Source organism: Oncorhynchus mykiss, chromosome 24 (genome assembly GCF_013265735.2).
Source record: "Oncorhynchus mykiss isolate Arlee chromosome 24, USDA_OmykA_1.1, whole genome shotgun sequence".
NCBI lineage: Eukaryota > Metazoa > Chordata > Actinopteri > Salmoniformes > Salmonidae > Oncorhynchus > Oncorhynchus mykiss.
Window position 1 is genome coordinate 24,519,030 of NC_048588.1, and position 18,087 is coordinate 24,537,116.

Sequence of the window (18,087 nt, forward strand, 5' to 3'; positions counted from 1 at the left end):
CCTAACTATAGATGGTACCAGACCACAGTGCGTGTTGTTGGTCTTGTCTACACTGGTAATCTTACCCACGGTGGGTATAAGGCTCTATAGGGATAAAGATAATGTATGGCGAACCTTATACATTTATGTAGCCTATACGGGAAGACCACCCCTTCGCCGCTACACTGGCCGTAAATCTGCTACTCTGAACTACAAACTAGTACACTACACCGGACATGAGTCTGCTACACCTCCAACCCCAAAACCTCTACACTGTCAGAGGTAGCTACAATCTTGACTTACTTTGACTCAATGAGGAGCATGGGTCATCTGACAAAAGCTTCCTCCAGTGTGCTCGGTGTTATGCGGTTTTCTTCACTTCTTCAAAGGACATTCTTGCTTCCTCCAGCTCTTCTTTATTCATGTATACTGTACATATCAGGGCAAATTCAGACTAACGACTAAGAGGGCAAAAAGGCTAAATGCATCTCGAAGTCAACCAGTAATCCTTAATAAATTATTTCATGAGATTGTGTGTCAATTTTTTTCTGAATAATAACTTTATTGAGGACGTTTTGTTCATGAACTGGCTTAATCAGTGTATATACAATGAATCAAAAATAGATTATAGAAGTATAATCATTGTCATCACACCTGTTTGTGTGAATAAATATTATCAAGTGACAATGATAAAAAGAGAGTTTGAATGGTGATGCATTCTCCTATAGAATAAGCTATATTATTTTAGGCAAATACATTGCATCAGTTTTTAAGAATCCCCAATCCACAACAGTGACTTCTTAAGCTTTAACCTTCCCTGGTTTTCAAAACTAATGGCACTAGAACTTATATACACTTTGCCATAGACTTTTTCAGAGATTTGCCAATCCAATATCATTCATGAATACCTTTCAATCAGCATGTTGAAGACACACATACAATTGTGTATGAGAAGAAATTAAATGACATTTTCTTTGTATTACTACATCTCTATTTTATGATCCATATGAAATCAACAATGTAATAATCTCAGATGAACCAATGCAGTATCAGAAATATACATGATATGAACATTGCTTAATAAGGGCCTTCATTTTAAGGCACATTCAGATGTTTTTAATCATAGGAGGTTGCATAAAAAAAGAGGTGTGTTTACATGTTTTTGAGAGGGTCAACTTTACAATTTGCAGCTATTGTACAAAAAAAAATGAAAAGATGTTTAAATTGTCCATTGAATTTGAAAGGTTTAAGAGTCCAGGTTATTATGATATCCCTCCAATCATCACAATCTAGCTCTTTTGTGGTGTGCCTTGCCTCAAAATAAAAATTCCCTACAAGCTGTGTGACAAATATATCGTGTTGTATTGACACATTCCATTTTTTGGACTAGATACAAACTCAGCTTTCCCATTTGTGAGGTTCGACATTGGACTGACGTCTTTAGGGTTTGATCATCTCAGGATAAAAACTGTACAAACACTGCTGTTAGGCCATTGCTGTTGAAGCTCTACAAAAAGAATAATGTTTTCCAGTCTTTGCAGTGATGGCCAATGTGGGCTGGGCAGAGACATGTTCAGTAGACAGAGGGAAAGATGGTGGAGGCAAGCGGAGTGAGGTGTGAAGGGGGGGGGTGGGGGGGGGGGGGGGGGTCTGAGGAGTGCAGACAAACTTCCACAAGGCAAACCATCTTGAGACCAGACCTGTCAATGCTGAAACACGTAGTTGTGCCTCTAGATGGAAACCTCGTACTCTCTTGTGTCCTGTGAAATGAGGACATAGTTCTGAATTAGGGACAAGCTTGTACACAATAAGGTATAGTGAGACAGAAGTAGAGTAGATCATATTCCTACTATGATCACAAAGGCTATTCCTCTTTTTGTGAATGAGCCATGTGATAACTGACATCTGTTTGTAGACTATGATAGGGATATCACAGGGATACGTTTAGTGTCTGGAAGAGATCAGCCCAAACTGTGAGGCTTTTCCATTTTCACCTGAGAGAGGGGACAATGACCTTAAATTGTCTATACACACACACCATTGTCTATACATACCATTCACATGCATACAGTATACTGTATATTTATTTATATTCCATTTCTCGTTCTGATATTTCTTTTTAACTTTTAGATTATGTGTGTATTGTATTATATTGATAATTATTGTTGGAGCTAAAAACATAAGCATTTTGCTGCAATTGCGATAACATTTGCAAAACTGTGTATGCGACCAATTTGACTCTATTTCTTATTTGATTTGAGAGGTTTGTACCTCTCCTCTGACCCATTTAAATGTGCTCAACCTACTGTGGGCTTTAGTTCAATAAGCTCACAGTGTGAAATAGGTTCAGAATGTGGAATTGATGAAGACTGACTGACAGACAGAGTGGAGGCTAAATAAGCAGGTTGTAGCCTAGCGCTTGGTCTACCTCATTGTTCTTCAGGAGTGCAGTCATGAAAGGATAGAGAAACAAACAGACAGAGAGACAATTGTTAGTTATCTGAAAGCATGAGCATGAAAGCATCAGACCTGGGTAAAATATTTGACATCTTTCAAATACCATTTGAACCCATGTCTGAACAATGTCATAGCACAAAAATATAGCTATGCTTTGTCAAATGAACTAGGAAACCTTTTGTTTGCATCAGGTGTAATGAAATGGCCCTTGTCAATGACTGAAGGTGAACGGAGTATAGCTTTACACCCCTCAAACCTATTTCTATATCACCTAACGGTAAATTCGATTTGGAGAATGAACCTGCAATATGGCAAACCAGATGGTGCTTTAAGTGCATCCTCTCAGACACGGATGACAGCGTCTGATTTCAACCTTTTGGGGGGCTTACTAATTCCAACAGGCATCTTAAAGAACCAGTGAATATCTCTATATCAGAACGTACCGTAGTCTCTGTTTTGTAGAGGGAGTTGTCGAAGGTGGACTCTCCTGGGATGTGGTCATATGGTAAGGAGGTGGACATGGGAAGACACAGAGGCTTCCCCTGAACCCTAGAGAACACACACACATGCAGTGACTTCAGAAAAAACTCAGACCCTTTGACTTTTTCAAAATATTGTTACGTTACAGCCTTATTATAAAATGGATAAAACCTTATTTACATAAGTATTCAGATCATTTGCTATGAGACTTGAAATTGAGCTCAGGTGCTTCCTGTTTCCATTGATCATCCTTGAGATGTTTCTACAACTTAATTGGAGTCCACCTGTGGTAAATTCATTGGACATGATTTGGAAAGGCACACACCTGTCTATATAAAGTCCCACAGTTGACAGTGCATGTCAGAGCAAAAACCAAGCCATGAGGTCGAAGGAATTGTTCGTAGAGCTCTGAGACAGGATTGTGTCAAGGCATAGATCTGGGAAAGTGTACCAAAAAATGTCAGCAGCATTGAAGATCCCCAAGAACACAGTGGCCATCAATCTTAAATGGAAGAAGTTTGGAACCATCAAGACTCTTCCTAGAGCTGGCCGCCCAGCCAAACTGAGCAATCGGGGGAGAAGGACCTTGGTCAGGGAGGTGACCAAGAACCTGATGGTCACTCTAACAGAGCTCGAGAGTTCCTCTGTGGAGATGGGAGAACCTTCCAGAAGGACAGCCATCTCTACAGCACTCCACCAATCAGGCTTTTATGATAGAGTGGCCAAACAGAAGCCACTCCTCAGTAAAAGGCACATGACAGCCTGCTTGGGGTTTGCCAAAAGGCACCTACAGTAAAGACATCTTAGATCATGAGGAACAAAATTCTCTGTTTTGATGAAACCAACATTGTACTCTTGCCAAGTGTCAAGTCTAGAGGAAACCTGGCACCATCCCTATGGTGAAGCATGGTGGTGGCAGCATCATGTTGTGGGGATGTTTTCAGCGGCAGGGACTGGGAGACTAATCAGGATCAAGGAAAAGATGAATGGAGCAAAGTACAGAGAGATCCTTGATGAAAACTTGCTCCAGAGCGCTCAGGACCTCAGACTGGGGCGAAGGTTCACATTCAAACAGGACAACGACCCTAAGCACATAGCCAAGACAACGCAGGAGTGGCTTTGGGACAAGTCTCTGAATGTCCTTGAGTGGCCCAGCCAGAACCCGGACTTGAAACCGAGCTAACGTCTCTGGAGACCTGAAAATAGCTGTGCGGCAAAGCTCCCCATCCAACCTGACAGAGCTTGAGAGCATCTGCAGAGAAGAATGGGAGGAACTCCACAAATACAGGTGTGCCATGCTTGTAGTGTCATACCCAAGAAAACTCTATGCTGTAATCGCTGCCAAAGGTTCTTCAACAAAATACTGAGTAAAGGGTCTAAATATTTATTTTATTTGTAATGAATTATCAAACATTTCTAAAAACCTGTTTTTGCTTTGTCATTATGGTTTATTGTGTGTAGCTTGATGAGGGAAAAAAACATTTAATACATTTTAGAATAAGGCTGTAACGTAACAAAATGTGGAAAAAGTCAAGGGGTCTGAATACTCTCCGAAGGCACTGTAGTGTCACAAGGGCAGCATAGTATACTTACAACATGATTACAGAACCTAGCTGGTCTATAGCTATTGGTTAGACTCAGTGCTTGACTTGGGCAGGAGCTCACCGAGTACCAGCACCTCAAATGTTCTACAGCTTGAGCTCAAAATTATTGTGGAGCTCCTGCACCTAAATATAAACAGTATCGGCAACCAAAATCTGTACCGGCCCCTATTTTCAGTCCAAGTCAACCCCTGGATAGACTACTAGGTACTATGGATGATGATAGCTTTCATAGTTTCAAAGTATTTTGTTTATCTATATAAAGTAGGAATACAAGACCTACTTAGAGAAGTAGAGGTAGATCCCGATGATGAAGACCATGATGAGGGCCACTGGTATAAAGACTGTTAGAGCTATGTTGGCTCGCTCCATGATGTAGTCTGCACTGGCAGCTGGTGAGCAGAGAGGTAGAGGAATCAACAGGGACACACTCATTGGTATGATAACCTAAAGAGGCACACTTCAATGTAACACGCTTGAAGTTGCTGTGAAGTGCTGTATTTCGTTTTAAAAAATTTGGTCTTGACTTGATGTTTTAATTTGAAAGATCTAACAATTACTGTGCAGACTTGACGGCACTTACCGTCTAACCTGCGTTCATTCATAAACTCCATTGAGGAGGCTGTAAAGAAATGGAGAACATCAGAACACATATGTTAAAATATACCGACAGATATATTGTTCATCATGAACTACTGTGAACAATGGTAGAGTGAACTACACACACAGGGGAGTATGTGTCTGCAGTTCCTACCTCCGCAGACAGGAGGCAGGCTGCTCCACTGTGAAGGGTGTCCAGGGACACAGCGGAGGACAGGCTCCCCCAGCAGCTCATGGCCTCTGAGGCAGGAGAAGCGCAGCGTTTCCCCGGCCTGGTAGAGAGGCTTCTCTGAGATCTGGGTGCTGTAAGATGGGTTGCCAGGGTTCCTGCAAGGCTCATAGGTCACCGCTGAGAGAGGAGTGGACAGGACACACACACACAGTCAACATCATATAATGTATTTCTGTAAACAGCTAGTAAAACTCTTGGTGTATTGTATGAATTGGACACACTGCCAATCCAGCTTGTTCTGAGAACCGTATGTTTCTTAAAGCTTGGTGAAAGTGTGGTTGTCCTATGGTTATTTTGCATACAACCTTCCCACAATATTCTGTGAATGGTGCAGGATACCCAGCTAGCACATAACTTTCTGAAAACCAGGTGGAAATTGTACTACTTCAGCGTTTCCTCATGGTTCTATTTAAAGTAATGCTCTCAAATTGTTCAGAATTGCTAAGAAACAACGTTCTTCTATGAGACTTGTAGTACTTCAGGATAACGTTTTGTGCCGGTTTCCTCATGGTTCTATTTAAAGTCATGTTCTCCGAACGTTATAATAGTTTGCCTAATTTCAATTTCTGTGAAAAAACAAGCGTTGTATCATGTAGAGAATCATTGTACCATCTAAACCAGTGTGAAATATATTTTCAATAACCAAAGTTATTGTATTTTCAACTGATTGAAGCAGATGTACAAAACCAAATATAAAAACAAAAATGCAAGAATGGGCATAGAAATAAAGCACATAGAACATATCTACAGCTTCTTAGACTTGCGTTTAATGAGAATGACATATCTCCCATTTCTATGGGAATTTGGTCAGGTCGCCCCCAAAAAGTTACATATCGCAGTTTTAAGAAACAACGTTCTTCTATGGGAATTTCAGTACTTAAGCATATCGTTTTCTGCAGGTTCTCTCATGATTCTGTTCAAAGTCATGTTCTCAGAACATTAAGAACTTTCCATAAAAAAAATAAGAAAAATGTGTTTACGTTAATAGAAAGCTCTAAGAATGTTATTTAAAAACATATACATTCCATTCTCAGTGTCAGTCAACAAAACTCTCTATCCTCTATCTTGATATGTTTGCTGGGCTGCCCACTAATTGACTAACTGATTTTAAAGGTACAATATGTCACTTTTTGGGTTACCTGACCAAATTCACATAGAAATGTGAGTTATAGATCTGTCATTCCCATTGAAAGCACGTCTAAAAAGCGGTAGATCAGTTCTATGTGCAGTATTTCTATGCTTCTCATTCTAACGTTTCATTTTTGCATCTTTTACTTTCAGTTTTGTACACCAGCTTCAAACAGCTGAAAATACAATAGTTTTGGTTATTGAAAAGTTATCTCACAGCGGTTTAGATGGTACAGTGATTCTCTACACTCTGAATGCTTGTTTTGTCACATACTGAAATGATTAGAATTAGAACTATTCAAATTTTAGCAACCAAGAAATGGTGGAGCGATTCCTGCATATTGCACCTTTAATTAAGTGCTTTTTTTTTTTTTAACGGAGTCTGTTTGAATAGTCTAAAATGAGCAGCTTTGTATGAGTTTAAAAAAACGTGACATGCTAGCTCCATCCAAGTGACATAGTGGACTAATTCCATGGATTGAGAACAGAAGATCATAGGTTCAAATCTAACCGACACCGTGCCACAATAAAAAAAATACATGTGCTTTCATGATTAATGCCTAAGGGACTGATTGAAATGTACAGAATGGTTACCTGGAGGGAAATGGGGGAGGGTCATGTTTTTTAAATTTCACTCAAGGGGAGGGTTTAGTATTTTTTTAATCTAGTCCAGGGAAGGCTCATGTCATTTGTAATTGATGAAATTTCAATATGCCTCATTGTTGTAAAATTAGCTGCTTATTAGGCTATATATGGTGTTTTTGACTGTACGTTTGTTTATTCCATGTGTAACTCTGTGTTGTTGTTTGTGTCGCACTACTTTGCTTCATCTTGGTCAGGTCATAGTTGTAAATGAGAACTTGTTCTCAACTGGCCTACCTGGTTAAATAAAGGTGAAACAAAAAAATAAAAATCGATGTGTGCCCGATGTTGCCCCTCATCTCTGATTATCCGCTGGGCATGCAATTTAAATTGTGCCTATAGGCTATTTAGTGTGGTCTCAATCAAATGATCCATAGCCTATAGGCTACGAAGTGCATGTTTGGAGAAGCACAGAGCAAAGTTATATTTCTAAGATAGCTGCTGGGACGGTGTAAATAAAACCAGGCTGCATTACACACTACAATGGATGTTCCACCCCTGAGCCCTGCTCTGCTCTTGCTGATCAAAAAACATTTTGTGTTGTGTAGGGCTATGGTGACAGTACAGGAGAGACGATGGCTTCTTCTGATTAGGCCTAGTCCAAAAATGCACTATCTTGCGCACAGACTAGCCTATAGCCTATGTTCTGTTCAGTTTGAGAAGCAGAGCGCGAAGGACAGAGGGTCAAATTTGATAGCTTGCTACTACTATAATTTATTTGAATAAAAACAATGTTTCTTGCCCATGATGCATTTATGAGAGTTATTGACCTCACAATAATCCAGATTCACGTTACGTACATTGTGGTGCTGAAACTTGAAGCAGTACCCGCGGCACAATCAATCAGAAATGGAAAGCTCATTTTAATTAGACTTCACTAACAACAAGAGGGCTTTGTGTTGAAGCCTATGTCTTTGACAGACAATTAGGCTATTTTGTGTCGGTCAATTCCTCCACCTACCATGCACTCTTTAAGTAGCCTACCTCCGTGTTAGTGAAGGGCTGTTAAATTAAAACCAAGACTGAGCGGGTATGCCACAGGCCTACATTTTTATTAAAGAAATTTGCAAAAAAGCATAGGCCCACCCCTTGTTAGTTGAAGATTTTGAAGAAAATAAAAGGGATCTGATTATATAAAATCTCTATAACAGCGCTTTGGTCAGCAATGCTTTATGCTCGAAACAAGCTGCAAAATACCCGGGAAAGACTAGACTTTGCTTGGGAAGTAATCTAATTCTGTCACTATCAATTGATTAAGCTATTCACTTTCTGTACAATAGAATATGTTTAAACCCAGAGAGCTTTTAAGGAAACCTTCTCTCGTTGGGTTAAGCCACGGAAGACAAGTAGCCAGCAGTTAAAGCTTAAATTTTTCTGCGTCGGTAGGTCTACTCTGTCTGGGGTGGAATGGTAGGACTACTCTGTCTGGGGTGGAATGGTAGGTCTACTCTGTCTGGGGTGGAATGGTAGGTCTACTCTGTCTGGGGTGGAATGGTAAGTCTACTCTGTCTGGGGTGGAATGGTAGGTCTACTCTGTCTGGGGTGGAATGGTAGGTCTACTCTGTCTGGGGTGGAATGGTAGGTCTACTCTGTCTGGGGTGGAATGGTAGGTCTACTCTGTCTGGGGTGGAATGGTAGGTCTACTCTGTCTGGGGTGGAATGGTAGGTCTACTCTGTCTGGGGTGGAATGGTAGGTCTACTCTGTCTGGGGTGGAATGGTAGGTCTACTCTGTCTGGGGTGGAATGGTAGGTCTACTCTGTCTGGGGTGAAATGGTAGGACTACTCTGTCTGGGGTTGAATGGTAGGTCTACTCTGTCTGGGGTGGAATGGTAGGTCTACTCTGTCTGGGGTGGAATGGTGGGCCTAAATTATGAAAGTAGCCTACCATGCTCAGACTCCTAATGAAGTCACTGACTTAATTATTTGCAAACAAGACACACTGATTTGGCATTGGAGAAATACGATAAGGTGAACACATAGCCCTATTTCTCTGTCCATTCTTAGCCTATAATTTCGGTAATTTGTGTGGTATTAAAAAATATTCCGCTAATGGGTAAAATTACGTAGAATTGCAGGACATGTTTATAAAAGGCCACTTTTTTTCTCAGACCTGCAAATACGATGATAGACTCATGCAATGGTTTAACTATATATAAGATCTTTCTAACCCTACTCTTGTCCATGGCGGTCTACGAACCCATGACCTTTTAGCCCGCATCCCTGTGTGCTATCAACATTTCTGCGTTGCCATCTACTGTTTACAGGATGAAGAACAGTTTGTAAAACTGCATATCTAAGGCTTTGCTCTGTCCAGGAAGTGAGGGTAAACAGTAGACAGTGCTCTGCTATCCACTTTGTTTTAAATATTATTTTGGTTGTAGAAGAGGGTCACTTGTTATTTTTTTTCAAGAGTTCAGTGAGGGTTTAGGTCAAATATATTTTGCCGAAGGGAGGGTCATCCATTTTCAATTCAAAGAAGTCAGATTTTCTCCATGTAACCCTTATTATAAATAACAATCACTCCCTAAACAAATCCCATATCTTCTTGGAGTTAAACAGTTAACCCAAACTAAGCCAGTTGTGTTGTTAAAAGTCTTATTGAAATCTATTCTCATAATGTTATTTAATTACCTTCAAATAACCTATAATTTCTGTTCTCAGAACAGAAATAAATCTTCAAGGAAAACATTCAGGGAAATGTAGCAAAACGTTCTTAGAACCTCCCTGCAACCTAAAAATGTATGTTCCCAGGACAGGTGAAATTTTCACTTCCGTTCTCAGAACGTTTAAAAAAATTCAGTTTTACCAGCTTTGTTCCCAGAACCAATGGGAAACCAAAAACGAATATACCCACAATGTCCAAGGAACCATGTGCTTGCTGGGAAGTGTGTATGATGGAGATGTTTTAGCAGGCTGAAGCCCAGGGGGTACGTACAGTCACATTTGGGTAGCCTCTCGCTCCATTTAGGTCCGGAGGAGCCGTGGTTGTAGCAGGAGAGCAGGCTGTTTCCAGAGAGAGTGTAGCCCTTGTTACAGATGTATTGGATGGTGGAGCCTACAGTGAAACGCGGGCTGGACATCACCCTGCGACTGTGCTCCACAGTACCTGGGTCTGTACACGACAGCACTGACACACACACAGACACAGACACACACACACACACACACAGACACAGACACACACACAGACACACACACACACACAGAAAAAAACAGAGTTTTACTCATGTGCAGGGAATACAATTATTATTATTTTTTTAAATCATTAGCAGTTGTCAATGCTTATTTGTGGTTAACCAATGGGGCCAGAGTGGTGCCTGGGCCTTTTTCTAATTAAAGCCTGCAGACACAAACCCACCGAGCTGGAAAATAAAGAGATTATCTCTGTGTCTCAGTCCCACACAACAGCAAACCCTGAACCCAATCCTGGGTCTAGTAGGATAAGGGTCAGTATGGCAATAATGTTCACGCGACAGACGTCCAAATGAGTCTCCAAACCCCTGTGTCTTGTTATCGGTCAGTGATGCTGTGCCTGTCACTGTGTGGGACGTGACCAAGACCAAGGACTTTGTCACACTATCCTGTCTCTACTCCGCAGCATCCAGGTCGTCTGGATAGAACAGGAGTAATGTGTGGAGGAGCTGGAACACAGAGCCTACTCACCTCACTGATACGTTGGTCTATACAGAAAAAAGGGTTGTTTTGTCAGAAAAGCAGTGAATGCTTTTACCCATCAGCCTCTGCTTTAGCCTGTCCTTAACTGAAACTGCTTCTCACACCTAAAATGCACCTTCTGTGTGCCAGTGTGTGTGTGGTAGTCACCTCTCTCACAGCTGGGCAGGTCTCCACTCCAGGTCAGGTCCCACTGGCACATGAGCAGCTCTGTACCCACCAGCTGGAAACCTGGGTAGCACTGGTAGGTGACCACCGTGCCATGGACCAGCTCAGGGTGGGAGGTGCTCTTCCAGCCGTTGGTGATCTCTGGGAGCTCTGGACACGTGTCGTTACGAGGCACCTCTGTATCCATGAACGAGGGAGAGAGAAAGGAAGCCAGAGAAAAAGGCACTGACTTCACAGAGCGCACAGAGCTTGAGTGGTGTGGTTTTGCATTCAAATGAATGAACCTCAGGACAAACACAATAGAGGACATCCATTTTGTAGGAATTTCAATCTAGTGTGACAAGTGCCATGCAATAGGATGTCTGTCTGCCAGGGAGCCTGGCGGGGCCCGTTCTAGCCACAGCAGAAGCCAGAGAGGGCAGGGCACCCTGCAGACGAGGCTAATGTGGACAAACACACGCAGTAATTGTGTTTGGGTCTCTGACGGGCACAATACCAGACAGCTGCACCACTTGGCTGGGCCTTGCTTTCCATCTCTGTCAGAGGCATGAACAGACTATAAATCTCTGTCTCTCTCTGCCTTTTCTCTCTCTCTCTCTGCCTTCCCTTTGTCCCTCTCTCGCTTCTCTCTTTCACTCACTCTTCTCTCTCCCAGTCATCAGTATTCTGCTGCCTCCTCTTTCTCCCTCTCTCTACATGGAATTCATTACGTCTTATCAGATGTCTGCTTTATGGGTTGGCTCCGCTCCGGTGTCGTGACGACCGTGCTGATGGAAGGGGCCCCTTCCTTTTTATGTTTAAGAGAGTCTCCTCCTCCTGAACCCTCTAGAACTCTCCTCCTCCTTACTCATCTCCCCTCTTCACTGCCCTTCTGTCTCTTTAACTCTTTAATTCTGTTCACACTCTCTCCTAACTCACTCCGGAGTCTTACCGAAGAAGTGCACCACAAAGCCGTTGCCGTAGCCGTAGATGTTGGTGGCCGGGTCAGACTGGAACTGGATGGTGACGTCAGCCATGGAGGTGTAGAGTTTGAAGTGTGGCCGTGAGCCACCGTACTGACCCAGCACCGTAGCAGTCAGGTCATCTCCATCATAGAACGTCAGCAGATCGTTCTTCCCTATGTTGAGGCTGGAGCACAAAGATATATATTAAATATATTTCACCGTGCACAATGAATTGGTTTTCATGCACACTCTCACATTACTAGCTCATTTGTCATATAGTTCCTTTGTCATTGTTTTCTGTATCTGTTTTAAAAACGTGAAAGCATCCTCACTAAAATACGTTTGTTGCTTTGAGCCGCTCCGTTTAAATGTTCCGTTTACTTTGGAGCACCACAGCTCTACTGAAAAGAAAGTGACAAAACCATGAGGTAATTTATCACTTTCAAAACAAATCTCCTGTTTTAAATGTGTCACCTGAGACAGAGCCCTCTGCTTAATAAGAACCAGGACAGGATGTAAAGTAGGGAGGAAATCACACTCCGCCAGAATCGGGAAGTGACCTGTTACTCTTTCCTGTCTCAAATTAATCACAAGTGGCTCCTGATAAAACTCATTACAACGCAAGCAATTGAACTATTAATCACTTTGGAGCCTAACAGAAGAAAAAAAAACGGAAAGATTTGAACGATAAAGAGATTTGGTTCTGTAATACAGTCGTGTATCAGTAGTGTATTGTATGACATGAATAACAGAGAGAGTGTAAAAATGTCTCAATCTCATCGACCCGTTTGCACTCTGTAAACTGAGTTAAGAATCAAGACATTAAAAATATGATGCACATACGACTTGGCAAAGATCAGGTGTATCAGACTAATTAAATGTCAGGACAGCTTAGCCTACCCACTGGGCACAGACTTGAATTCAACGTCTATTCCACTTTGGTTCAACTTAATTTCATTGAAATGATGTAGAAACAACATTGATTCAACCATTGTGTGCCCAGTGAGAATTTTCTGCTGATGCATCTGTATTACCCCTAAAGAAAATGCTAAACCTGCAGTAATTAATTGACACCTGAAAATACATCTCACCTCAACAGAGCGGGACAGATTGAGAAATTGTATCAGCTTGCATTAAATTTGTTGTGATGAAGTTAAACAAGCCTTTGCATAGCTGTGCTGCCGTATCTGCAGCGAAAATTAATCATGCTTTCTATTGTGTGGCAGTGATTTGATTTAGTGTAATTTAAACACAGGCTCAGATTGAGTCAGCCCACAGGCCCAGCTGCCTGCCACCATGTTCCTTCAGAATGCATTATCTCAGACAACTCCTCATCTGCAATGGCATTCTCTATTCTCCACCTCTGAGAGAACTTGACATTCATGTCCAGGACAAGTAAAACATAAATACCACCTGCCCGTTTCTAGCTAGTTTGAGCAAAATTAATACCCCTCAATACAAATCACAATTCGATTAAACGCAGTCATTTGTGAGTCATGATGGCTGCTCAATGATCATTAGAATCTTCTCCTTTCATCTCACCCCTGCACCTCTTAATTCCCACAGACTAACCTGAATGAATGTTCTGATGGAATATCCCATTTCTAATCCACTCCTCTCTGGCTTGTGAGATCTTGACTGGACAGGGATCCAGATCCACTGCCCTTCACTCCGCCTCAACTAGGCTAACATATCCAGACAAGCAGGCTCAGAGTCAACACAGTTATCAGTGATACTAGTGATGAAATAAGTCAATGACTGCCAACTTCCTGCCCTGGGAGACAAACCTAATCAAGGTATAAGTGCTATAACTAATATTTGATGCATCAATGCATGAAATATCCTGTCGCTCTTCTCACTAAATTCTCACCAAAGGCAAAGTACACTATAATGGAAGCCAAAATGGAAACTACCAAAATCACTGTCTGTCTTTCACATCATATTTGACTTGCAAACTATTTCCACCCTTATTAACGCCAATGGACTACTGGGGTGGTATATACAGTGTGTGTATATTGGTATGTACGTGAATGTATGCATGCATGTGTACAAATTATTTACATGAACTAGAACTGCCAAAAGTCATATGCATGGGTGTTTGTGTATTTCTGATAATCATCAAGGCAGAGACACAGCTAAATCCCATTCCCATACACTCCTAAACACCATTTAGGCGTTGGAGCACTTCGTCAACATTTGGAGCATCTGAACTTAGGCTGCTGAACTACACCCCAGGTGTACCATCCTCCACACCTGCATGTCATTCACAGCCCCTCATCCTGCACCTGAGCCCTTAACAGGCACCTAGCTAGCCCTCCTGGTTGGTTGGGATGAACCAGTCGTCATTAGAAGGGCCCTTGAATGAGTGTCCCAGCCGTCATTAGGGCCCCTGGTCCTGTGTGATTGTGGGAGTGGTGAACAGGACGCTGGGCAGTGATGAATGATTATAGAGGAATGAGAGTGTTCTCATTACTGTGGTAAAGTGTTCCTAAACCCTGGTAATGAGCTTTAGGAAGGCACACCGTGCAATTGTGTTCCAGAACACTGGCGTGACTAGTGGGCCGGGAGGGAGGCATCAGACATGGAACATGCGAGTTCATGGCACGAGAGTCTGTGTGTTCAGATTATCACTCCTTGTGCAGCACTGGTTTCATCACTGTGATCAGAGGATCCCTGAGGATGTAGTGAAGGATAACAGTGGTTTGAGTGATGCCTTTAAACTGAGATTTCAGATGTTAGGTTCTAATATTTCTCCTTGTTCAGCATATGCTGATATTGATGTTCACATCAAAACTGAAGGAAATGGCGAGGAAATCCTGTAGATGATCTCTCTGTCTCACTCCCATGCACACTCAAGCTGAATTCTCATCAACGCACCGAGGTTGAGCTAAACGTGCTTCACCGTTGTCCCTGAAAGTCATATCTGCCCAAATCGCTTCCCCTCTATATGAATAGGAAATTAATTATGTTGACAGCTTCTTGTACCAAACATGGGGGATGCCATTTAATACAATGCTTCAGAATGTACAACCACAGCTGAGGCGTTCCGAAGAGAGAGAGAAGAGCAAGAGAGACAACATATGCAAATGAGCCAGTTCTTAATTAAGGAAGCCAAATGATTGTACGCATGGTTAATCTATCAGGGTCTGACACAGCAGGGTCTTCTGTTCCCAGCCTTCACCTGACATCACTATCACGGAAAACACTCACTCCTCTCCCCTGCTCAACTCAACCTATCTGATTCAGCAGAACACACACCACCTCTGTCCGAACCCCCGTTAAATAATTAGTTTCCGCTCCAGTTGGTAATTAACCTTTGTCTGCTGGTACTTATGTGTCCCATCCAAGAGCAAGATATTATTTTATCTTCAGCCCTTTTCTCTTTCATTTGTTTAACCAGTCACAATGGGGTAGTTCTTTGCACTGGCAGTATCTGTTTGAAGTCAGGCCTGTGTTTGTACATCCGCTGTAAAGCTTCTCCTAATGATCTGAGTGCAGAGACGTGCTGCAGAGCTCATGCACGGGTGAAGATTCTTAGAAAGGTTAGAGCTACTCTGTGGTGGGGCGTTCTCCACTTGAACTGCTATGGGGAGGGGAACGCCAGGACGTTACTAAAAGGGTTCCCATAGCTAACATCCTTCTTCTGCATCTGTATAACATGTTATATCTTATGTTCAGGAGAATCTGTAGTGAAGAACGTAAGAGATAGTTAAGATACGTACACTTGGATGTCTAGCATGATCCTCCTGTCCTCCTCCACGTGAATCCCCCAGATGCAGTCCTGGCCGCTATCGTAGGCCTCTGGCCAGTTAGGAGACAGGACCACTCCAGCAGAGTCAGTCATCTCTCCACTGCATACAGCTGTAACACGCACGCACGCACGCACGCACGCACGCACGCACGCACGCACGCACGCACGCACGCACGCACGCACGCACGCACGCACGCACGCACGCACGCACGCACGCACGCACGCACGCACGCACGCACGCACGCACACACACACACACACACACACACACACACACACACACACACACACACACACACACACACACACACACACACACACACACACACTAAGCAAAAATACTCTGTTCAACAATATCATACAGCTCATTTCCTACACAGAACAAAAACACACAGCATACCTCTGCAGGCAGGCTCAGTCTCGTTCCACTGGGGGTTGTTGTGGTCCATGCACTCAATGATGACAGAGCCCTGCTCCAGGGTGTAGCCAGGGTCACAGGTGAACTCTACCACCGTCCCCACTGCCCACGTGCTGTCATTACTGGTGAAGTTACCGTACTTGACGAACGGCTCATAGCAGTGGCCCACTGCAAATGCTATGAAGGAGAGGATATGTGGATCAGTCACAGAAAAAAGGCCAGACTGTGACACTGAGCCCCATGTCTGCCATGCAGTGGGCCATTGACTTTGCCAGAGCTCGCCTCCTATCAGGGACGGAGCAGACCCAGAGGTTAATTTTATTGGAGGTCTGTTGATTCAACCCACTGACTGACATGTAATGGTTCAAATCAGGGTGAGAGGAGCACTATTAAATCAGTTCCACCCTGTGTCAGATTGATGAGGGTAATGCTGTTAAAGACAACCCACACACGGTCCATTAGAATAAGCAGCGCTGCTCTCTCACAGCGTAATCCCATTTGCTACAGTAAATTGAAGCCCTAATCAGATTAAATTGATCTGATTGGATAATGACTCCAGGACCGGTGATGTGGCTCTGACTCCAAGCTCTGAACAGCCCTTTGAAAAGGCACCTATAAGAATGAGTTGCCACACGTAGAGAGGATGACTGGGCATGAGCATGGAGAACAATAAAGCATTTGAGAGTTCCTAGCTAAACTAGTGAGAGAGTTCCTAGCTAAACTAGTGAGAGAGTTCCTAGCTAAACTAGTGAGAGAGTTCCTAGCTAAACTAGTGAGAGAGTTCCTAGCTAAACTAGTGAGAGAGTTCCTAGCTAAACTAGTGAGAGAGTTCCTAGCTAAACTAGTGAGAGAGTTCCTAGCTAAACTAGTGAGAGAGTTCATAGCTAAACTAGTGAGAGAGTTCCTAGCTCAACTAGTGAGAGAGTTCCTAGCTAAACTAGTGAGAGAGTTCCTAGCTAAACTAGTGAGAGAGTTCCTAGCTAAACTAGTGAGAGCAGAGGACTTTAATTGATTCTTATGTTTGACTTCTTTCCATTCCAATTCTTTAGAGGAGGGAAAGATGAGGAGAGGGCCTGAGGCAGTGTCTTTTGGTTATACTAGTCTGCAGGGCATGATGCGTTTCATAAACAACAGGTTTTAGCTCCACTCATTTTACATTGCTGGAGTGTGTGAGGGAAGTTTGAGTGCCCTTGAGTACACTTTCCAGAGACCTGAAGCCTTGTGTTAGATCCCCATGCCTGGTCTTGTGGCACACAGGGAACCTATGTTCTAACCACTTGTGTTAGATCCCCATGCCTGGTCTTGTGGCACACAGGGAACCTATGTTCTAACCACTTGTGTTAGATCCCCATGCCTGGTCTTGTGGCACACAGGGAACCTGTGTTCTAACCACTGTTCTTTCTCATTTTGGGGGCACTGAGCAAATCTGAGGTCTTGTGAGCGGAAACTTGAATGTTGGGAGAATTTTGTCCAACTTCCGGCGCGAGTTTACAGTGAACACTGAGGCTGTACCCTTACAGTTTTAGACAGTAGCCAATAGGCTATTGTGGCTAATTGAGCATAATGTAGGACTACCAACAAAACCAATGGAGCAAATCCCATAACATTTTCACATGGAAATAGCTTTTGATTTCTATGACATAGACTACAGTAGAAGAAGTAGAAGAAGTAGAAGAAGAAGATATGTGTTCAATGCAGACCTACATTGCATGAGACTTTTAAAAACGGATTTATATTATGAAGGGCTTGAAATTAATTAATGATTTGACTTGGTCTGTAACACCATGGGCCAAATAGGTGACTGTAAATTGCATTGTATGATGCTGTATGATGCAAGAAACCACTTTACAAAATAAAATATACAATTATTACCATACAGAGAATTAGACACTGTAGACTACCCCTCTGCCTATTGGTTTATTTGCATATCTCAAAATGTATTTGCATGTCTCAAAATACAACACTGCCCCTTCAATTAATTAAGACATAAGCGTTTTACCTGACTAGCTTTTCA

At 42.7% G+C, this 18,087-nt stretch overlaps 1 protein-coding gene across 3 annotated transcripts in view; it reads right to left on the reverse strand.

Moving 5' to 3' along the window:
- Nucleotides 1-516: 516 nt before the first annotated feature.
- The window catches only part of LOC110504052 (seizure protein 6 homolog), a 116,132-nt gene continuing 98,561 nt past the window's right edge, over nt 517-18,087 (reverse strand). The window contains exons 8-18 of one of the 3 annotated variants that reach the window (XM_036961260.1): nt 16,056-16,250; nt 15,627-15,765; nt 11,892-12,088; nt 10,943-11,137; nt 10,056-10,247; nt 5,272-5,466; nt 5,101-5,139; nt 4,801-4,909; nt 2,880-2,985; nt 2,408-2,416; nt 517-1,739 (exon numbers count right to left, since the gene is read on the reverse strand). In XM_036961260.1, the coding sequence (XP_036817155.1) occupies nt 1,710-1,739; nt 2,408-2,416; nt 2,880-2,985; nt 4,801-4,909; nt 5,101-5,139; nt 5,272-5,466; nt 10,056-10,247; nt 10,943-11,137; nt 11,892-12,088; nt 15,627-15,765; nt 16,056-16,250 (1,406 nt within the window). In that variant the 3' untranslated portion in view covers nt 517-1,709. Of the gene's footprint in view, nt 2,417-2,879; nt 2,986-4,800; nt 4,910-5,100; nt 5,140-5,271; nt 5,467-10,055; nt 10,248-10,942; nt 11,138-11,891; nt 12,089-15,626; nt 15,766-16,055; nt 16,251-18,087 lie in introns of all 3 variants that reach the window. The other 2 variants (XM_021582864.2, XM_036961259.1) reach the window with 2 other exon arrangements.